Source organism: Fistularia commersonii, chromosome 10, assembly GCF_037954325.1.
Source record: "Fistularia commersonii isolate RoL2024-O1a breed Wild chromosome 10, RoL_Fcom_v1.0, whole genome shotgun sequence".
In the NCBI taxonomy this organism is placed as follows: domain Eukaryota; kingdom Metazoa; phylum Chordata; class Actinopteri; order Syngnathiformes; family Fistulariidae; genus Fistularia; species Fistularia commersonii.
In genome coordinates, this window is record NC_141293.1 from 14,742,797 (window position 1) to 14,765,257 (window position 22,461).

Below are 22,461 nucleotides of genomic sequence, written 5' to 3' on the forward strand. Positions count from 1 at the left end.
ACAAAGGAGGGATGGAGAAGATCTGAGTAGAAGGATGCTGAGGTTGGGGCAGCCTAGCAGGACGTCTGGAGGAAGACCAGAGGAGCTTAAAGGGATTGAGGCAGATGATTGGTAGAGGGTCTCATACCTGCCTGATCTGTGTTCCTGGGCTCCACCTGCGGGCTCCTGAAGAGCCTCCTGGTTGGATCATCTCCCCCCAAAAGGCCAGCAATGTTCTCCTGCTGGAGACAGGTCTGGGTGGAGGAGAGAACCTTCTGGCCTTCTGAACTCCTCACACAAAGACTTTCCATTAGATTATAAATCTTTGGTCCCACAAAGAGCCTTGTTTTAATCTGTCAGGATTACAGAAGAGGCGGGAAACACGGCGAGCTGCTCGGGCCGATAAGCTGCTCTGCTTTCATGGTCCTCCTCCACTTCTCCACTCTAACAATCAGCCGTTTGTTGTCTGTTGACATTCGAACAGGTTCCCTCAGAGGGACCACTGCCTTCAGGTCCGCCTGGGAAATACCAGCTCAAGTGGAGCTTAGGAGGAGAGGAGAGACCAGGGAGAGAACTTCAGGTTCTTTTGAAAGAAGGTTCCTGGTTCTAATCCAATGGTAGACTGGGTTCTGTCCGGGTTCTCCTACCTGGGTTCTCTCTATGTTCTCCAGCCTGGGTTCCCTCCAGGTTGCCTGTTGTCTTTCTGCCCAAACCAGTCAGCGGGATGAGATGGATGTTCATGAGGTTCTAGTGAAAACAGAGCTATAAAAACATGAGATCTACATGTTCAAAGAATGATTGTTTTATTTTGTTTTGTGTTTTTTATTTTATTTTATTTTATTTTATTTTATTTTATTTTATTTTATTTTATTTTATTTTATTTTATTTTATTTTATTTTATTTTATTCCAAGTCCCCACAGCGAACTGAATGGAGAAAAACTTTGGAGCCCCGCCTCCAACTCACTTTCCGGCCACATGATTGGTCCCATGCAGTGCGTCCCTGCGGACTGATTGGCTTTGCGGGCTGTCTGTCAGGAATAGGCGGGCTCCGCGGCCAGAGTAGAAGTGCTGGCGGCTACGGAGAGAAGTCTCTCTGAGGAGGAAGAGAAGACTGCGGTGGGTGAGGAGCGTCTCTGCCGACGGGACGAACACTCTCCGCGGCACTCTGTTTCGATTGGGTTCGGCGGGATGGCGGAGGACCGGGAGCTGCTGAGGCCGCTGCTCACGTCCGTAAGTGCCCGCCGCCAGTCGGCACCCCGGCTAGCAGGGGGCTAGTCCCCCCCCGGGGAGCCGGGCTCCGCTACAACTCCGGCCGCGGACGGGATGCTTGGTTGAAGCGGGTTCACCGGTCCGAGCGGTACGGGTCTCGATCTGGGTATCGATTCGGATCCCGCTCCGGGTCCCGGTCCCGCTGTCGGTCCGCCTGCCGTCGCGGTGGCTCCGACCGCCCGCTTTGTTTCCGACCGACCACGTTTCTGCCAGGAAGTGAGTCCGGCGGCGGACGTGCCAGACTCCCTCCGCAACCCGGGCATTTCTGAGAATCGCGGCTCTTTGACGTGACGCCGTCGCGGGGGTAACCGCGGCCGTAGGCGGCGGTGGGGGTCTGGAGTACGGGGAGACGTTCGGCACCGGTGTTGAGGTTCCACCTGCCTCCTCGGACCCCTGGCGCCTGGTTCCACCTGGGAAAGGAGGCGACGGGACGGGCGCTTCAGGAGGCATCCCATGGACCGGCAGCCAGCAGGATGTCTTCCCAGGACAGGAGGAGAGCAATTGTGAAAGATGAAGGATCACATCAGAGTTACCTCAGAACTAACCCTAACCACACACAAGAGGAAGCGGAAGGCCCTTTGTCTCCACGCAGCACATCATCAGTGACCTTTGACCTCTGCGGTGACCATCATGGATGAACCGGCCAGCTGCAGCCACTGAGCAGGTAGGGGTCCAGCGTGTTGCTCAGCAGCACTGTGGCTGGCTAGGAGGAGCTCAGGAAACAGACCGGAGTATCAATTTCCTCTGCCATGTTAGCCTCGGCCTTCTACACCTTAGCCCAACCCCTCCACCCACCTCAGAAGCTCGGTTGCGTCCCAGCTGATCCGTGCTGACGTCAGCCGGTTCTCAGGAGGTTCCTGTCTGGATGCAAAGCCGGCCCGCGGGAACCCGAACAGAACCTGCGGAGCAATGGCTCCGGCAAACACATGATTAGTGTAAGGATGGAGAAGGTGGCCTGAAGAACAACACCAGAGCCCCCTACTAGTCTAGATCTGTGAAGAGCACGTGAAGCCACCTGATTGGCTGCTGGCCCGCAGCCATGGGACGGCAGGCTGCAGAGCGACAGAAGGGTAACTGAATTACCTGCTTCTCACATGACCCCCTCCCACCCCCCCATGTGTTGGCTTGTCCTTCACTGAAATTCCAGAATCCGTGACCTTGTTCGTTCTGTCGCAGCTGGTGACCTTACATGGGGGTAGGAATGGAGATCCACCGATATGCCAACCGGCAATGCGGAGCAGGCTCTGGCACCGATCATACAGGATCGAACAGCCCATATTACAACGTTCGGTGCCCCATACACCCGGAGCACCCCCACAGGATTCCCTGTGGTACATAGCCGAATGCCTTCTCCAGGTCCACAAAACACATGTAGACTAGTTGAGCAAACTCCCATGTGGCCTCAAGGACCCTGAAGAGGGTGTAGAGCTGGTCCACTGTTCCACGGCCGGGACAAATATCCCACTGTTCTTCCTGGATCCGAGGTTCAACAATATGTCGGACCCTCCTCTCCAGCACCCCTGAGTAGAGGTGGTGGGAGGCTGAGGAGTGTGATGCATACCCTCCAACCCCCTTTTTCAAGAGGGGTATCACCACTCCAGTTTACCAGTCCATAGGCACTGCGCCCGCCTTCCCCATAATGCTGCAGAGGCGTGTCAGCCAGAACAGCCCCACGACACCCAGAGCCTTAAGGAACTCATGTGGACCTCATCCAACCCGTGAGTCAAAAAGTTTCCCCATCCCTGATTTAAACTTCTTTAGGCGCTTTCTTTGGCCCCGCCACCGAGGAGCTTTGCAACTTCAGCTCCAGAAATGGTTGAGTCCACCCTAGAGTCCTCTGACCCTGCCCCTTCATTGGAAGGCTTGTCGTTGCGATTGAAGAGGCCTCGGAAGTATTCCCTCTCCAGATCCACAACAACATTTGGAGTTGAGGTCCGCAGCCCGCCATCGCCATTCCCTCTGTGTTGATGGTGCAATGCTTCGGCCTCCTGAGTTGCAGGGGGCTGGACCAGAATCTCCTTGAAGCTCTCTGGAAGTCATTCACACGGCCTCGCTGAACTCCTCCCAAGCCTGAGTTTTTGCCTCACCGACCACCAAAGCCCAGGGCTGCTTGGCCTGGAGGTACCTGTTTGCCTCTGGGGCCTCACAAGTTGAACCCCGTTCTATCCCAGGTTAGACCACAGCTCACGGCATCCATCTGAGCCTCAAGTAGATCCTCAGTGGACTCTCCTGTCACAAAGCCTACCAATCAGGGACCGACCTCATCAGTGGCAATGGCCTGGACGGGCCTCTGGGGGTTGTCTTCCTCTGATCCAGTCTGAGGAGAAAGAGGGCATCTTGGTCTTTTCTTGTTTACTACTTTTGTGTTTGTGTGTGTGTGTGCGCTTGCACACTTCCTGTAGGGAGGAGTAACAGCTCTGCCTCCTTAGTGTCTGTAGTCTGTAGCCCCCGCCCCACACACACAGCCTGTGGTTTGTCTGAGGACGGGGGGGCGTCCACAGTTTGGTCCCTGGTATGCGTTAGTAATGATGTTGTCAGGAAAGCGTTTGTGTTAATGTCAAACATCTGCTGGCACTGGTATGAGCAGCAGAACAGGAAGTTCCTCCAGCACCTCCAGAAGTTCCTCCAGCACCTCCAGAAGTTCCTCCAGCACCTCACCCAGAGCATCGGCCCCGGAGTTTTGTCCCTCATGTTCTCGGAAAAATGGACCCGTTCACCTGAAAGGGAGGCCTTTGAAAGCCTGGTCTCCGATCCAAGAGCTGATCGTGATGGTGACGCCAAGATGAGCGGCTGCACAGACGCCCCAAGTGGTTCACCTGTGGAGGTTCCTCCGTCCAGGAACCAGGATGGAAGACGAGAGACAGGTTGGCCCTGATGTCCTCACTCCGTGGACCGCTTCTTCCGATGGTCCTTCAGATGATCCTCGTCCATCCCTCTATCCAGTGTGTCAGCTGATACAGACAGACGTGCTCGCACGGCACTAGCAGCCTGCTAACAGCCAACTAGCTTTACATGTTCCTTCTGCATTGTTGGTCCACGCTGTTAAAGGTATCTTCACTGCAGCTCTTGGGTGATGATGGAAGCATGTAGCTGCTAGCAGGCACATCACTAATGGCTAACCCTGCGATGGGTCTTCCCTGAAGAACATCTTCTGCGCCCTGAGGTCTGATGGAAGGATCAGAGGGATCAGGACTGAAAGTGCAGGAGCCGATCCCTGATTTCATCCCCCACCGGAAGTGACGTCGCAGAAGACACTCTGCCTCCTGATTCCCTAACAACCTGTTGGCTGTCCCGCCCTCCCGATCTCTATGTCCATCAGAGTGTGAGAACTTTATTTGATTGGAGGTCTTTGATTGGATCGGCCCACTGAGCCCCGCTTCCTGCCAGTATGTGGAAAGCAGTCCAGAGGTTCTGCTTCCTGTGGGATCAGGACATCCATCGCCGGATGGAACCTTCTGGTTCTACCGATAAATGGATCAGTAAATGATGGTGGTATCAGTAACTTATCAATATCTGAGCCAGGAACCCCTGGTACCCCCTGGACCTCCTGCTGTGTTTATATTGGTTTGGGTGTAAAAGCAAGTCATGACCCTGGTCTTGTGTTCCAGGGGAACGATGAAGAGGCTGTCCTGGACCAGGGGAAGACCAGCTCTACCCTCTACACCAACTTTGAGAAGGAGGAGCTGGAGAGTGAGTTCCTGCTGTCCCTCTATCAAGGGCTGTAGAGCCAGAGAAGGTTCAAACACCAAGAACACTCAGTGTTCTTCCCAGAACCCCGAGAGACGGGTCTAATTCCGAAAGAGTCAAAATGGGTCCCCTTGTGTAAGAACTCTCATCCAGGGGATCTGATGTTCCATTGTAATGTCTACCCTGCTGTTGTGGTGGTGACCATGATGGATGCTTGAAGCCATTTGCCGGCCATCGTGAAGGTCGAGCGGCGGCATGTCAGCGGGTAAGTGGAGGTTCCGTCTCCGTGGAGATGACCAGCCCGCCGACCGTCTACTTCCAGGTCACAGGGCCGTGTATGTGGGTGTCCACGTCCCGCTGGGCCGGCAGAGCAGGCGGAGGCACCGTCACCGAGGACACCGTCACCACAGGAAGAGGCGGGACCGCCTGGAACGCGAGGACGGACGGGAGTCGCCCTCGTATGGTGGGTCCCACGTGGCACGTTGACAAGGTGGCATGGAACTGACAGGTGGCGTCCCCTCAGACACGCCCTCCCAGAGGGTCCAGTTCATCCTGGGCACCGAAGACGACGATGAGGAGCATGTCCCGCACGACCTGTTCACCGAGCTGGACGAGCTGGCCTTCAGGGACGGAGACGTCCAGGAGTGGAAGGAGACAGCCAGGTGGGGGTGCTCACCTGCCGGGGGGGTTGGTCTTCATCATCCTCTCAGAGGGAGGGTGGAGAGCTGATGAGGTGTCACATGCAGGTGGCTGAAGTTCGAGGAGGACGTGGAGGACGGCGGGGAGCGCTGGAGCAAACCCTACGTGGCAACGCTGTCGTTGCACAGCCTGTTCGAGCTGCGCTCTTGCATCATGAACGGGACGGTGCTGCTGGACATGCACGCCCACTCCATCGAGGAGATCGCAGGTGGGTGTCAGGACAGCTGGTGGTGCTGCAGCTTCATCCGTGCCTTTGGATGTCAACGTGTCCTGCTGTACCCCCCCCCCCCCCAACCCCCAACAGACATGGTGATTGACAGCATGCTGGCGTCAGGCCAGATGGAGGAGGGCACTCAGGAGAAGGTGCGGGAGGCCATGCTGAGGCGCCACCACCACCAGAACGAGAAGAAGCTGAGCAACCGCATCCCTCTGGTCCGATCCTTCGCCGACATGGGGAAGAAGCACTCCGACCCCCACCTCCTGGAGCGCAACGGTGAGCCCTCTGAGCCCCCTCCCGCCCTAGCATTAGCAGCCTCTGCTAACCTGTGCAATGAATGGAAGAATGAAGGGATCAGCACCACAAGACTAGAGTAGCAGGATATGTAGCAGGCTAGCCGTCGGAGCTGGAATTCAGCTGCATGTGTCCAGGGTTCTCCAGGACCTCCCACCTTGCAGATCCTTCTGTGGAATGAAGAAATCATAGAACCCATGAAACACAGATGCTAATTTTCAGGGGTTCCTTCCTGTTGCCAGGTAAATCCAGGGTCAGCGTGTCCTTACCGGCCCCCTGAGACAAAGATTGACATGCCTCTGATTGGTATGTGTTATTGTGTTGTCATGGCAACCCTTAGAAGGGCGAAGCGTATTGTTTGAAGGCACCCTGGGCCTCACCTGGATCCAGGTCTAATGCCGCAGCCTCCCGCCGCCTCAGCTAATGAGCTAATAATCCAGAGGAGGTTTAATAACCGGAGGAATGTTTTAATCTGATATGACCCCACTCGCCGTGGAACTCAGGGAGAACTCACTCACCCAGCTGGGATGGGTTACAGAACCTCTGAGCCCTGGTTACTACCGACGACCCAAGGAAGACTCAGCACCAGCAGGAGTTGGAGCGGGGAAGGGTGTGTGGTTCCAGCCTGAAGCTTTGAATGGGTTCCTGGACTTGTGCACTCAGGGGTCCTTCCTGGACCCCAGCCAATCACAGGACAGGGAAGGTGCACATGGCAGGTCTAGATAGACCAACTTTGACCAGGTCTCGACTCTTTTCTGCCCCCAGGTGTGCTGGCGTCCCCCCGTTCGGCTCCAGGGAACCTGGACAGCAGCAAGAACGGCGAGGCCCGGATCAGTGGCGTCCGAGAAGACAGCAAGGTGAGGCCTCCTCTCCATGTCAACATTGATGGCGGGTCAGCGTGCTGAGTTCAGGGACATCACCCAAGTGCCAGGGCTGGAAGCAGAGCAGCTTTCAGAAGATCTGTGATCGAAACCTGAAAGTGAATCCTCAGGCTGGTCCGGTGCCCCCTGCTGGCGGCTCTGCTGATGCCTCCTGTGTTTCAGGTGGACATGAACTTCATGAAGAAGATTCCTCCTGGTGCCGAAGCCTCCAATGTGCTCGTGGGTGAGGTTGACTTCCTGGAGCGCCCCATCATCGCCTTTGTACGCCTGGCGCCCGCCGTGCTGCTGACCGGCCTCACCGAGGTGCCTGTGCCAACCAGGTAACACACACGCAGACACACACAGATGAACTTCTCAGGTTTGTCAGAGGTGTTTGGGAAAAAAGCTGATTGGACAAACTGCCAAGAATATCTCAGCGGGAGCTTGGGGTTCTTCTTAGATCCGTAGTGGGACATCCTGTATTTGTGTCCAGGTTCCTCTTCCTGTTGCTGGGTCCGTTCGGAAAGGGGCCGCAGTACCACGAGATTGGACGCTCCATCGCCACACTGATGACGGACGAGGTGAGACCCCAACCCCCCCAGCAGGGGCTGGCAGCCCCCTGAAGCCTCAAAATATTTCAAGTCTCGTTGCAGTTGTCGTCAACAACAGTTACCTAATAGTACTTGCCCGGTGGTAGTTTTTAACAGTCGTTGCTCAGTGGTAGTAGCCAACGATAGTTCCCCAACAGTCATTGTCAGCAGTAGTTTCTTAACAGTAGTTGCTTGATTGTAGTTGGTCGACGGTTGTTGACCAATTATAGGTATGGACAGTAGGTATCAGTGGTAGTTGCTCATCGGTAGATGCTCAATGGCAGCAGCCTGATGGGATTTGCCAGTGGTTGTCCAGGGGTCCATCTGTAGTTGTCCGGTGGAATTTCTCAATGGTAGTTGTTGGATGGTAATGTGGGTGTAAAGAGTCCAGAGGTTTATGACTGTTTAATCAAAGTTGCTTTGAAGGATGCCCTCCTCCTCAGTCACATAACCTTTCTGAATAGATCTTCCATGATGTGGCCTACAAGGCCCGAGACCGGAATGACCTTCTTTCAGGAATCGATGAGTTCCTGGACCAGGTGACCGTTCTCCCCCCGGGCGAGTGGGATCCCAGCATCCGCATCGAGCCCCCCAAGAGTGTCCCGTCTCAGGTGACCTTTCCACCACCTTCTCACCTTCCTGTGATGTTTCTGCCCAGTTTCACCTCCTCCTCCTCCTACTTCTTGCAGGAGAAGAGGAAGATGCCTTCGCTCCCAAACGGCTCCACCCATGGCTCTAATGCCATCAAGGAAGCGGGGCATCAAACAGGGCCAGAGCTTCAGAGGACAGGAAGGTGAAGCCTGGACATCCTGACCCTTCCCCACTTTAAGACCTGAAAATGTCAGAAACCCAAACTGAGGAGGAAATGAAGGTGTGTAGATCTCAGGTTTTGGGAAGTCAAGTCAGAGTGCTGAACTTTGACCCTGGTGTCCCCCAGGATCTTTGGCGGCCTGGTGAAGGATGTGCGGAGGAAAGCCCCATTCCTGCTGAGCGACATCACCAATGCCTTCAGCCTTCAGTGTCTGGCCTCCGTCCTCTTCCTCTACTGTGCCTGCATGTCCCCCGTCATCACCTTCGGAGGCCTGCTGGGGGAGGCGACCAAAAACAATATTGTAAGAGCTGGAACACAAGCATCGCCCTTTTCAGATTACCCAGTCAGAGATCTAGACCATCGTGAAGGCTAAAAACCCATGTCTGAAGTTTAGCTAAGGATTTCAGATACAATCTCTTCATCTGAAGAGTGAAGGGTTCATCATCAACACTCAGTAAACGTAGATGTGCTCCACCAGATTCCAACGGTCTTACATCAGCAAAATGAGGGTGACTCTGATTAGTCAGTGAGGCGGGCCATGATTGGCTCTGGTGCTGAGTTCCAGTCAAGAATCAGTAGGATAGGAGTGGTAATACTCAAGCTATCGCTTTAAAATGGAAAGGGTCTGATGTGACAGTCAGTGTACAGGAAGAGGTAATAAATACACAGGAAGTCACATGGAATAAAGCCTGAGAGTCATGTGATTAACCCACGTCCCCGTGTCTCTGGTAGAGCGCCATCGAGTCTTTGTTCGGGGCGTCCCTGACAGGCGTGGCCTACTCCCTGGTGGCTGGCCAACCACTCACCATCCTGGGCAGCACCGGGCCTGTTCTGGTCTTTGAGAAGATCCTCTTCAAGTTCTGCAGGTGAGTGCTGGCGTTTGGGTTGGTAGACCAGGATCCCATTTGATCAAGGGAAGCTGAACTTTGAAGAGGGGGCTGTTTGAGTTTGAATGCGCTTCAATTGTTTACCATCGGGAGGAGCATGTCCTCCCCCCGCCACATGGACGGACATGTTTAAGAGCAGACAACGCAATGAAATGAACGCTTCTCTTGTTTTCAGAAATTTTTATTAAAAGGTCTCCAGGTGTTCTGGGTGACCTTTGACCCCCCAGGACCCAACCATACTCTTCTCATCGCAGATAGCGGACAGTGAAGCATCTTGACCCACAGGTCTGAAGGCTCTCTGTATGTCTGGAGTCGAAGAGGCCAGCCAATCAGGAAGCAGCATTTGTCCTCACATGGGGAATAGCAGGAAGCCGCTGAAGGTGCTGTGGTGGTTGCTGTTGTCCCAGATCTGAGTGTTGTGCCACAGCACCATCTTCAGCTTGTCGCCGGCCTCCAACATCAGCGCTGCGCCGTTGGACGCCGTGTCGCTGCCCTCGCCGGACGGCTGCTCGTGGGTGATCAGCTGGATCTCATTGTCGTTCTTGTACAGCACGGCGCTCATGGTGAAGTCAGTCGGAGCGTTGGTGGTGAAGCGGATGTAGTAGACACCACGGATGGGAGCGGTGAACTCACCTGCAGTGAAAGAAACAGAGCCAGCGGTTAGTTTGACAGGTGTGGTTGATCCTGTTAACGTCGTGACTGTCGCATGGGTGACCTGTGTTGGTGTTGTATGCCTGCCCAATGTTGGTGATGACATCTTTGTAGAGGAGTGTTTTGCTTCCTGACGTGGTCTTCTGAAGGCCGTTGCCACCAAGAGACACTGCAAACGCCACCTTGGGAATATCTGGAAAACGAGATAGGCGGTGTCGCCCCCGTCAGCTGGCACCGCTCCGGGACAAAGGGCCTGAAGAGGAGGCTCCAGAGGGAGTAGCAGACTGACCTCTCATGGCCTTCAGCTGGGTCTCCGCTGCCTCCAGCCGCACCCTGAGTCCTGCAAGCAAACATCTCACCATTAGACGTCCTGAGGTTCTAACACTGAGCGTGCACGAACCAGCCACCATGAATCGTGTACGCTACTCTCCCATTAGGTACCACTGTCTCCCACATTACCACTCGACAGTACCTGAGTTCTCTGTCTGCATCTCCAGCAGTGAGGTTTTGAGGTTCCTCAGCTCAGCATTTGGGTCCAGCCCCATGAGAGGTTTGTCCTCCCTGCCGCACCGGAGAAGAATGTTAGCAGATGATGGACAGCGGTCTTTGGATGCCTCCACACAAAATCAAAAAAACGCACAAATACTTGACAGTTTAAAACCCTCTCAGGCTCAAATTAAGTTGTAGTTGCAGGAAAAATCTGATATTTGGCTGTTGCAAATCTGCAACATCTGCCTGGAGAAGGTTAAAAAAAAAAGGGATGACCGAGATTTGGACCAAACACAATAGGAAATCACAGAAGGCTTCGCCATTTCAAGGCAGTATTTTGTGGGAGCGAACAGGAAGGGGTTAGTCTGCTGAGGGAACCGCTAGCTAATCAGGAGGCAGCGAGTCTGCTTACAAAGGAAAGATCAGGAAGCCGCTGAAAGTGCTGTGGTGGTTGCTGTTGTCCCATATCTGAGTGTTGTGCCACAGCACCATCTTCAGCTTGTCGCCGGCCTCCAACATCAGCGCTGCGCCGTTGGACGCCGTGTCGCTGCCCTCGCCGGACGGTTGCTCGTGGGCGATCAGCTGGATCTCGTTGTCGTTCTTGTACAGCACGGCGCTCATGGTGAAGTCGGTTGGAGCGTTGGCCGTGAAGCGGATGTAGTAGACGCCGCGAATGGGAGCGGTGAACTCACCTGCAGGGAAGCGGGTTCTTGTGGTGTTCCACTCAGATGTAGGATACAGCTTCTCTGCGAAGGAGCTCACCTGTCTCAGCGTTGTAAGCCCCGCCCACATTCGTCAGCACATCCTGGTAGATCAGAGCTTGGTTTCCAGACGTTGTCTTGTGGAGGTTTTCTCCTCCCAGTGAGGCAGCAAAAGCAACCTTGGGAATTTCTGTGTGAAGACAACTAAGACTGTAGTCCCCGGTCGGAGCTCCCACTGAGGTCCTTTCAAAATAAAACTCCTGCGCAGCCTTCTTTCAGGAGGAGGTCACCCAGTCAATGGCGACCCGTTGTCAAAGGCTATGAAAGTCATTGGTTCTGTTGGGTCAAGGTGCGGTTTTCGAGCTCCAAAATGTGCGATTGACATACTGATAACCCTGCAGCTGATTTGCTGTGAGATTATAGAATGTAATTCAGCTGCTCCACTAGAGGGCGCATTGTCGTCTGACCCTGAGGCTGCTTGGGACAACCAGACCACCTCCCCTGTCTGTCCGGTTCTTACCTCTGACTCTCTTCAGCTCCCTCTCGGTTGCCTCCAGACGAGCCACCATGTCTGCCAAGATAAAGAGACAGTCAGGTTCAATGGCCTGGGGAGCTACATGTCTGGTCCCAAAGGTTCCCTTCCAGCCCAGAGCCCTCTTTGATCAAATTAATGAATAGCTGAAATTAGATCACCTCGTCTCTGAGTCTTCAGCTCTTCTACCGCCTCCTGGACCTTCTTCACCTGGGCCTGGGCGTCCAGGGGTTGGGCCTGGCACATCTGGGCCATGCAGGCCAGCAACAACAACAGCAATGCCGGGGAGAACATGGCTTGGAGTCTGGGGAGCAACGGGTACTCTGCAGATCGGACCTCTTTATAGGAGCCAGCTTATCAGTTTCAACACTGGGTCAGGAGATGCTGCTGGGTCATTGACTTGGACCTTGCACATGTTGTGACACTCGGCCCGGGGGGCAGATAACAGCTATCTAAACTTATGGGGAGACACCTTTCATCATTTGCCTTCCGATTGGCTCCTAGGGTGGCCTGGTCCCCTCATATGAACATTACGAACTGACTCAACAGCCGTCTTTGGATCGATTCTATGCCTGGATCCACAGGTGGGATCTGATGGAACCGGCACGTAAGTTACATAGTGTCCAGTTGATGTAACCATCACTGGAGTTTGAACTGGACCTGAACACATCAATAACAGAATTATGGCTATCGCAAGACTGGTCAGAATGGATCCAAACAACAGACATGGACCGAACCCAGAGGGGCGTTCAGCCGTGTCGACGGGGGCATGGGGTCTGAAAGGAACCCGGACGCTCTGTTGGGCAGAAGTCTACCAATATTAAGTTGAATATGCGGAACTTAATTGTGAGTGCATAGCACTGCAGCACGCGGTGATGAATCAAAAACAAGAGTTGTCGTCTATCTTAAGAGAAAACTATGGAATTGGCTAAAGGTGTTTTTACGATATTTTATGCTTATTTATTTACTTATCTGTCGCTCAGTGATGCCCTTTGTTGAGCAGACATAATGCTATTGGTGATTAATTTCTTTCAAAGCCATCACTCTGAGATGGAGCAAAGCAGCAGACTTCCATCCCAGGTTAAGGGAAGGGCTCTGCCACCACAGTGAGGCTGCCGGGCTGGGAGAGTCCTTTTTTAGCAAGTCATTTGTTCATCTCGTGAAGGGTTGGGCTGCGTGCTGATTCCTCGTTCATTTGGGGTCGGAGAGGTCTACTCATGAGCTCGTGAATGTAGGGTCCTCTGTTGGCTCTTCTCTTTTGTCTTCCGTTGGTCCCTTCTGTTTTTCTCTTCTTTTGTCTTCTGTTGTGTCCATCTGTGTTTGATTCTTCCTGCAAGCTGTGCAAAGGTCTGGGACAGCTGGTGATGTTTGGCTCAGTCGCTGTATAGATTCCAGAATAAATTCTATCTTCTCCTTCCAGTCTTCTTTAAGACGATTCCATCCTCAGTTCCATCTACTGTTGTATCTTTCCGCTTCAGCTTGTTGACCTTCCAGCTCTGTGGTCTTGTTCTCCAGACCTGCATTGTTCTCTCGTAGGTGTCTCACTAGTATTTCCAGAGCCTTGGTTCCCTCCTTGCATTCTTGAAGTGGCTTTGGTGGTGTTGCTCATGATTAACGTGTTTATTTTAATTCTGTTTGGAAGTCCACCTCCATGTTCTGAAGAAAGCTTGACTGCAGCTTGGATTGTGGCTCATTGGTTGCTCCTTCACCTGTGTTTATGTCGCTCCATTTTGTTCCGGGCTTTTGGGGCTTTTCCAGGTGAGATCAGGAAGGTGCCAATTCCCTCAAGGTTGGTCTCCATGGTTGGTCTCTGGGGAACACCTGTCATGCCAAGAAACCATGAGTTCTGCGTTGGAATCAGAGCGATCATGTATGACCGGAGGTTCCTTTCTTCCTCAGTGACTACAGCTTGTCCTACCTGTCCCTGAGAACCAGCATTGGGCTGTGGACGGCATTCCTCTGCCTCCTGCTGGTGGCCACCGACGCCAGCTGCCTGGTCTGCTACATCACCCGCTTCACCGAGGAGGCCTTCGCCGCACTCATCTGCCTCATCTTCATCTACGAGGCCCTGGAGAAGCTGCTGCACCTGGGAGAGACCTACCCTGTCCACATGCATGCACAGCTGGACAACCTGACCCTCGACAGGTACCCGAACACAGTGCTGACTTCCCACTGGAGAGTGTATACACCGCACTCAAAACTGAAAGCTGCCAACGGTCGACCAAAAACACGGGCAGTTCCCAACCAGTTGTTTGCGATCTACCGGTCGATCTCATGATGACTACCTATTTTCAGAACATGCATGTCACGACCCCCAGCACATCGTGTGTCAGCGTCTCCTTCAAGCAGACCACGGTCCATTTCATTGTTCAGACTTGCCTGACCAGAGTGGATCGGTTCAGTCCTCGACCAATTTGGGCAGTCCTTCGGACAGTCCTTGATCCATTTAAAGACAACCCACTCGGGTTGCCTTTAAATGGACCAAACAGCACCTATGTGAATGCAGCCCGAATGTGCCTACCAGCCATCACATACTACCCTCTACTGATCGTCTCTAAGTACTGCAGTGGCCTCAAATGGGCTTGACCACAATGGGTGATGTGCTAAGTCTACCTGTATGAGACTGGCAACCAGCTGCAACACACTTCTTCTTCACTACCTTCTGACTTTTCTCATCAGGGGTCTGCACAACAAATCAACCTGGTCCGTTCTCTGTATTTGTATCTGCATCCTGTATCCTCTCACACCAGCTTCATGTCCTCATATCCCAAAAGAGAACCTTAATATTTTAATCTCTGCTACCTCCAGCTTTGTTTCCTGTCTACTCCCCAATGCCACTGTTTCTAAGCCATATAACATCACTTGTATCACTGCTATCTTGTACACCTTTCCCTTCACTCATAGTGATTATTTCATCACACCTGATACTTCTCTCTACCCATTTTAACCTGATTGCAAACATTTCACCACACTCTCCATTGCTCTGGTCTGTTGACCCTGAGTACTTCAAGTCATCCACCTTCTTTATTATCGCTCCCTGTATCCTCACAGTTCCACTTGGGTCTTTCTCATTCACACACATGTATTCTGTTTTGCTGTGGCTAACCTTCATTCCTGTCCTTACCAGAGCATATCTCCACCTTTCTACATTTTCCTCCATCTGTTTCCCGCTATCATAATTATTATCTGCAAACTTGGTCCATAGAGATTCCTGTCAAACCTCATCTGTCAGTCTGTCCTTCACTACTGTAAACAAGAAGGGGCTCAGAGCTGACCCCTGATGTAGTCCCACCTCCACCTTGAACTTCTCTGTCACACCTACAGCACGCCTCACCACTGTTCCACAGCATACATGTCCTGCACCAACCTAACATATTTCTCTGTCACTCCAGATCTCGTCATAGAGTACCATAGTTCCGCTCTTGGCACCTTGTCGTATGCTTTTTTTTTAGATCTACAAAAGCACAAGATGGTGCTGGGAGAGAGCAGCCTGTTGCAGCAGCGCTGACTCTTTTTTACCTTTCTTTCTCCTTCTTTTTTGTATTTTATTTATCTATTTATTCATTTTATGTGTCTGTGCGCATTTCTTTTACTGTTTAGTGGCACACTTGTGTCGCATGCTGCAGTGTTTTAGCAATATTGAGGTCAAGATGATAACTTCTACCTCACAGGTAGAAGTTATCATCTTGAGCCTTCATCTTGAGCCTTCATGGCCAAAGGCCAAAGGGATGTCAGGGCTGTACAGAGGGAGCTGAAGAGGAAACAGACGCCAGAAACAACTACAACTATCCTTCTCACCCTCTGCACAATGAGCCGTGGCTGATGTGCAGCTCATTCAGCCAGCGGACCATCCCACCCCGCTGCAGAACCCAACATTTCAGACGCCCACGGCTATCAGACTGGACAACAGCAGTCTGGACAGCACTCTGACTGAACTGAGTCGCATCTGTACTTAAATTTCCCTACTGGGGATCCGTAAAGTGTTATCTTATATAACTGGCCTCTACCTGCAACTTGTCATTTTGTTCCTGCTCTTGTGTAGCAGTTTTTATCTATTTTTATCCTTTTAGTTGTTATTGTCTCTGTCCTATTTAATGCCTTTTTCTATTGTCTGTTTATTGTCCCTGTCCTTTTGATGTCTCTGATACTTGTCTTCATGCCCTGAGCTGCTGTGACTCTCAAATCTTCCTAATGGGGATCAATACAGTATTATCTTATCTGTAGTACTCTTTCTAGGCATGAAATCATACTGCTGCTCACAATTGCTGACTTCTGCTTGCAGTGTAGTTTCTAATACTCTTCTTTTCTTCTCATCGACCTTCTTCCTCTGTACTTACCGCACTTTCGCACATCTCCCCTGTTCTTAAAAAACAGCTTCTAAAAACACCTGACTATGGCAAATTAGCATCTGCCTCCCAGTGCCAAGCAGCCGCCCGGTAGGTCCTTGTTGAGATGTGACATGTTGCTGTACCTGAAATACTCCACTGGGCAGAAGTCATTTTGTTTTTTACCTGTAAATGTCGTGGTGGTGCAATGGCAGATCCCAAGTCTGGGAACGTTTGTAGCCCCAGTCCTTCCTACGTGTTAGATGCTATGTGAAAGGGCAGTCCCCTGTCCTTAGGCCCTCTGGAATCCCGGCAGCTCGTCAGTGGAGTCCTCTAAAAAGGTTGTGTGGTGGTTCTCCTGCAGGTGCCAGTGCTCTCCGCCCGCTAATGCCACGGATGAGATCCGGCAGGTCTGGAAGAGGTTTGGTTACGACTCTGAGAACATTTCCTGGGAGCAGCTCAGTGTCCAGGTGACTGGAACCTTCTTCTGAACGCCTGCCGTCAAAAACTGCAGGAACTGCAGCTCATCCACCGCTCCCTTACTCTCTCTCGCTCCAGAACTGCCGGGCGTTCGGGGGTCACTTCCTGGGCTCGGCCTGCAGCCACAACGGCCCCTTCGTTCCCAATGTTCTCTTCTGGTCCGTCATCCTCTTCTTCACCACCTTTTTCCTCTCGTCCTTCCTGAAGCAGTTCAAGACCAAGAGATACTTTCCCACCAAGGTCTGACTCACACACACACACACACACACACATACTCATACACATACATACATGCATGACTCCATGGTGTGTGTGTGTGTGTGTGTGTGTGCAGGTTCGCTCAACCATCAGCGACTTTGCCGTCTTCCTCACCATCATGGTCATGGTGCTGGTGGACTACCTGGTGGGCATCCCTTCGCCCAAACTCAGCGTCCCTGATCGCTTCCAGGTGAGCGGCGCCCCCTGCTGCTCACACCAAAGCAGCACATCCTCTTCTTCTTGAGCTGAGGGCAGTACATCTTCCATTTTTCCTCAGTGGTTTGTCCGTTTTTGCGGCCTCCCTCCGCCACGGGACCGGACTTTGTCGTCCCGGTGTGTTCAGATGTGATCCGAGAAAAACATCAGAGCTGTCAGGAACTGTTTAAGCAATGAGTGGTTTATTAGAGGTCAAGAAATACACTTACGAGAACTCCCGGGCCGAAATGAACGTCACCCCGAGGGGATCGTTCGCCCTCTCTTGACGTCCGCCGAGGCGCGTCCAGTCGGATGTGCAGATGAGGAGGTTTCGGCCCGGATCTCAGGGAGTGGCAGTGATTTATACCACTATCTCGATGGTCAAGGTTACTTCCTAATATGGAGTTGTTTTTCATAATTTTTAGAAGAGGGCAGCTAGTTACCAGGCTGTGTCTTAGACTGGGCCTTCGGGATATGTCATCGCTAGTGCATTGGGGGTGTTAGTGGAAAAATACAAAGTTGGGTGTACTTTTGCCATCACGTGATGCGTTCCCGCGCGTGAACCTTGCGCGAATTTTAACAGTTTTTGCAAGTACACTTGATAACACAGGAATTCTGACTTAAGGTTGGGAATTTTGCAAGTCCCTCTCTTGACGTGAGAATCCTCACGTCACACAAAATATAAACGTAGTATGTAGAACGAAAGACTTCATGTTATACAAAAATATAAACTTAGTAGGTGATAAGAAGAACTACATGTCATATAAAATGTAAACTTGAGTGGAGCGAAAAACCTGCCGGCCTTGTTACATGTTTTTGTTTGATCAATGGTGCAGGGAAATTCTCCACTCGGCTCCCCGGCCCGGGCAGCCATTACGTGAGATAAGACATATACAATGTCAAAAGCATAATACAATTTGATCGTGGTTTGGGATTTTAACAGTCCCTCTCTTGGGACTGACACTTCTCTTTGTTCTTGATGATCTTTCTATATGTTCGATCCTCTGGTGAAAATCCTCTTCGTGTGATGCATCAGGGTTGTGTTACGCGGTGAGTGCAGAGGTACACACACGTCTCACCGACTTCTCTAACAGTGTATTTCTTCAGACGGCCGGAGGTGGGTCCCCGACCGCCCCTTTTGGCTCTTCTTCTTCGTCCTCGCTCTCACTGGAGATCCAGTCGTCTCCCGGTATCACGATGTCTCGAGGAGGGGGGACTGCCTTGGCGCAGTGGTTGAGGTGGAACCACGTCTTATGGCCCTCTACTTGCAGGCTGTGCGATGTTTGACGCCGCACTCTGAGGGGGCCAAACCACCTGGGCGTCCACCAGCTGTTCTTGAATCTCTTCACGTATACCCAGTCGAGGGTCTCGTCGTCTTGGTCTGGTTTCTCTTTCTCTGGTTCAGGCCTGCGGGAACCAGAAAAGCTACAGAATCTGTTAGTGCAGTCCAGTATGCTTTAGATAACAGTAGAAGGGGCCCTGCGACTGTTGGAACCTCTCCTGCTGGATGTTCGTATCCTCTCCCGGTATGCAGTTGATGTGGCGTATTACCTTGCCTGTCATTTGGGGCATAATTTGAAACAATGGGAGGATGCTGGTTGGAGGAGTTGCGGGGAAGTCGCTAGGGGTCGAGTAAGGAGGGGGCAGGAAAGGGTAGAGTCGCGTCTCATCAGAGTTTCCTTTTTTTTGTTTGTTTTTTTTAAGAAAGTACAACAGGGGTGGTTGTAAGGGCTGCAGCTTCGGCGCATCTCTGTATTTGTGGTTTGGCATTCTGTTGTTGTTGCCCATGTCTTCATCACTAGATTTGTGACGTGCGATAACATGCACACTCGCTCAGAGGCGATATCACCTTTCTTGGCCCATTTCCGCGTGCTGCGTCTCCACTTAGGCAGGCTGAATTCTCCCTCCCACTTGGCCTTGTAATAGGACACTTCTGCCTTCCCGCTCGACAACTGATTTAAACATGCTTGTGAGCGATCCTACGTAATCTGGCTTTAGCCAATAGGTCCGTTGTTTCTCCTTTTTTTCAAATTCTTTGAATCTCCGAGCCATCATCTGGGGGGTGGTTATATACGCCCCGGATGTGAGCGTTTCAACAATCAACTTCCATCTCTCGGCGAAAGTGGGGGGGCCACCTTGACCCTCCTCCGCCGAAGTCAACTTATGACCTTCCTTTTTTTTTTTTTCTTTTTCTTTTCTCACTCACACAGCAATCTGCACTTTCACGCCTACTTCAACAGGCTGCCAGTTTGCGTTTTCACCGTTAGGTTTCCACTGACACTGCTGCTTCAGCGATTCAGCACAGCATTCACACCAACACAAAATCAAACATTTACTAAAAAAAAAAAATGGGAACGGTATTTTGAACACTAGCGATCCACACGGTGCGATCAGTTCCGCTGATCCACTAAGTGGAGTCCTCAGACTCCCACTGTCTTCTTCCACAGTGTCTCAGAGGTTCTCCTAACCTCGACTAATCTTACATCAAATCACCTCCTCCCTTTCTTCGGAGGGGGTTTATTGAACACTAAGGGAGAGCACGGACCTTTGTCTCACTATGTCCGATACTCCGCTAGGTGAAGTTATCAACTCCCACTGACTCGTTTCACAGTGTCTCAGAGGTTTCCCTAACCTCGACTGATCACAGATTAATCACCGTTCTCCGGGAGTCCTCAGACTCCTCCGGAGGTTCTCTCAACCTCGACTTCTCTTTCTCTCGATAACTCTGGATCCCACACAATTTTGCCCTCTCTCCACTTTGCTCAACCAGTTCCAATTTCTCTTCGTTTCTTTATTTAATTAATTTTCCAATTTCTTTCTTTCTTTTTTTTTTTTTTTTCCAATTTTTTTTCCAAATCCCGCGCGTGAATCTTGCGCGAATTTTAACAGGTTCCTCACTAATGGAGAACAAGGACCAATGTGATTTCAGGCTTTTTAAGATGTAGCTTGTTTCTCGATCCGTGTCTGGAGACCTGGGGAACTTGTATCTTCGTTCGACGTTCTGTCCCGTGAAATCAGAAGCAACCTCCTCTTCTCCAACATGCGAGACCTCAGCAGTCCAGTTTGATGCCGTAATTGTATGCTTCACCCAGCCCACCTCCAGCACTCGCGGCTGGTTCATCTCGCCGCTGGGGCCGAACCCCTGGTGGACCCTGCTGGTTGCCGCGGTCCCGGCCCTCCTCTGCACCATCCTCATCTTCATGGACCAGCAGATCACGGCCGTCATCGTCAACAGGAAAGAGAACAAGCTAAAGGTGAGGCATTGGCTGTGCCCAGTCCGCCCTCTTCGGTTGCCCCTTTGACCTTCCTGCGTTCATGTGTGTGTGTGTGTGTGAGCAGAAGGGTGGTGGCTACCATCTGGACCTCCTGGTGGTGGCGCTGATGCTGGGGGTCTGCTCCATCTTGGGCCTGCCCTGGTTTGTGGCGGCTACCGTCCTCTCCATCTCTCACGTCAACAGCCTGAAGCTGGAGTCGGCGTGCGCGGCACCCGGCGAGCAGCCCAAGTTCCTGGGCATCCGAGAGCAGAGGGTCACCGGCTTCATGATCTTCTTCCTCATGGGCTGCTCCGTCTTCATCACCTCTGCCCTCAAGGTGCGGCCCGGACACCGCATCCCGCCGGGAGCGCCAAGTCCTTGGACAGTTTTCCGCTGTGCTTAAAACCTGCCGGGTTCCTCTCTTGTCCTCAGTTCATCCCGATGCCCGTCCTGTACGGCGTCTTCCTCTACATGGGCGTGTCCTCCTTGCAGGGCATCCAGGTGAGTCTCCGTTCCCCGCCCTGACCCGGCCCCTGGCCGCGGGCCCGGTTCTGACCCCGTCCCCTGCCTCTCCGCAGCTCTTTGACCGCCTCAAGCTGTTCGCCATGCCGGCCAAACACCAGCCGGACCTGATCTACCTGCGCTACGTGCCGCTTTGGAAGGTGCACATCTTCACCGCCGTGCAACTCAGCTGCCTCCTCCTGCTCTGGGCCATCAAGGCCTCGGCCGCTGCCGTCATCTTCCCCATGATGGTGAGAACCGCCCAACCAGACTGAGCCAGAAAGGCCAATCTAGGCTGATGCAGGACCACCAACATTGACCGACTTAAGCTGACCCAGACTGATGTGGACCGAACTATACTGGCCGATCCGGAACGGCTGCACGACCGCTTCCTGTCATGTTCCCTGCAAGTTGGAACTTCTTAGGTGGTCCGTTCATTTCAGAGATGCCAAATCTTGGTCTCCAGAAAGTCCCGTCATGTTGTGCTGCTCTCAGTTGGAGAACATTCATAGGTGGAGGTGATGACCGGGTGTCACAGCACTAATAGAGACTTGTTCTGGGCAGGTTCTGGCGCTGGTCTTCATCCGAAAGCTTCTGGATTTCTGCTTCACCAAGAAGGAGCTGAGTTGGTTGGACGACCTGATCCCCGAGAGCAAGAAGAAGAAGGAGGACGACAAAAAGAAGGAAAAGGTGGTGACGCAGACACTGACGCTCCCGCCCGACCAGGTGACTGAGACCAGACTGACTGTGTGTGTGTGTGTGTGTGTGTGTGTGTGTGTCAGGATGCCCGGCGCAAGCTGGAGGAGACAGAGGTCGATGCTCCCTTTGGCCGAAGGAACATCCTGGAGATCCCCATCAGCAGCCTCCGAGGGTGGTGAGTGCATGGCAGCTGTTACCATGGCAACAACTGCAGACGTAACACTAGGAGTCTGAGGTGTGTGTGTGTGTGTGTGTGTGTGTGTGTGTGTGTGTATCCGCAGCTCTGACCCCTCAGTGGTGAACATCTCTGATGAGATGGTGAAGAGTGGCATCTGGAAGTCTGTGTCCAGGAACCCTGAAGGCAGAGGTCCCCCACCCAGCAGCAGGTGGGTTCCTCTTTGGGGTTCCCCAGTTTCTCAGAACCACAGCAGGAACCCGAAACTGACCTTTCACCTCCATTTCCTTCCAGCCAGGAGAAGCTCTCCTCCGTCCACGTGGACACAGAGACTTCGCTTTGATTGGCCCCGCCCAAAGCCCCCCCCCCTCATGGTTGGAGGTTACCTAAGGTCACCTGTGGCCCTGGAGGTCTTCACCGTTTTATGGTGACCCCCCGGTTCTTCCTGGTCCAGGTCTACAGCCCCCAAGGGTTCCAGATTGACTGTAAAGAAACATTTTTTTATTAGTTGCTGAGGCTTTGATCTCCAGATGATCTGATTCTGCCGATTCCAGGTGTGTGTGTGTGTGTGTGCGTGCGCGTGTGTGTGTGTGTGTGTGTGTGTGTGTGTGCGTGTGTGTTTCGTGTGCGTGCATCCAGTGCTGTCAATAAAGGGTCCATGGTATCTCTGCAGGCTTCCAGAGGTTTCAGTTAAACACTGGGATTCGATCTTCTGTACAGGAAGACTTTTTATTGACAAACAAGAGATTCCATAAATAAGCAAGATCTTCATCCCAATCGGGGGGCGAGGGGTAGAGTCAGTCCCATCTTCATAATGACCTGGAAATGAAAGCACAGAACTTCTGCAGAAGGTCGAAGACAGACTGGAGCTTAAACAGTAGGAGACACTGGACTCTGGAAGGTTTGG

General features: G+C 52.4%; 2 protein-coding genes across 2 annotated transcripts; one reads left to right on the forward strand and one right to left on the reverse strand.

The window, feature by feature from the left end:
• The first annotated feature begins 1,067 nt into the window (after positions 1-1,067).
• LOC147230520 (sodium bicarbonate cotransporter 3-like) lies at positions 1,068-22,218 on the forward strand. Its single transcript, XM_086153925.1, has 25 exons — positions 1,068-1,210; positions 4,858-4,939; positions 5,259-5,399; positions 5,460-5,598; positions 5,683-5,843; positions 5,940-6,128; positions 6,912-7,003; positions 7,190-7,347; positions 7,500-7,587; positions 8,061-8,207; positions 8,286-8,389; positions 8,534-8,708; positions 9,140-9,273; positions 13,567-13,812; positions 16,357-16,462; positions 16,551-16,712; positions 16,807-16,920; positions 20,018-20,179; positions 20,265-20,516; positions 20,612-20,680; positions 20,758-20,931; positions 21,245-21,370; positions 21,463-21,554; positions 21,661-21,765; positions 21,849-22,218. The coding sequence occupies exons 1-25, from the start codon at positions 1,169-1,171 to the stop codon at positions 21,895-21,897; spliced, it is 3,309 nt and encodes a 1,102-aa protein (XP_086010051.1). The 5' UTR covers positions 1,068-1,168; the 3' UTR covers positions 21,898-22,218.
• On the reverse strand, positions 9,460-12,009 carry LOC147230521 (complement C1q tumor necrosis factor-related protein 4-like). The gene is made up of 8 exons (XM_086153927.1): positions 11,829-12,009; positions 11,656-11,706; positions 11,197-11,325; positions 10,847-11,126; positions 10,418-10,506; positions 10,235-10,285; positions 10,010-10,138; positions 9,460-9,927 (listed from the first exon to the last, which is right to left on the reverse strand). Exons 1-8 carry the CDS (start codon positions 11,959-11,961, stop codon positions 9,644-9,646), a joined length of 1,146 nt encoding a protein of 381 aa, XP_086010053.1. The 5' UTR covers positions 11,962-12,009; the 3' UTR covers positions 9,460-9,643.
• Positions 22,219-22,461: the final 243 nt, after the last annotated feature.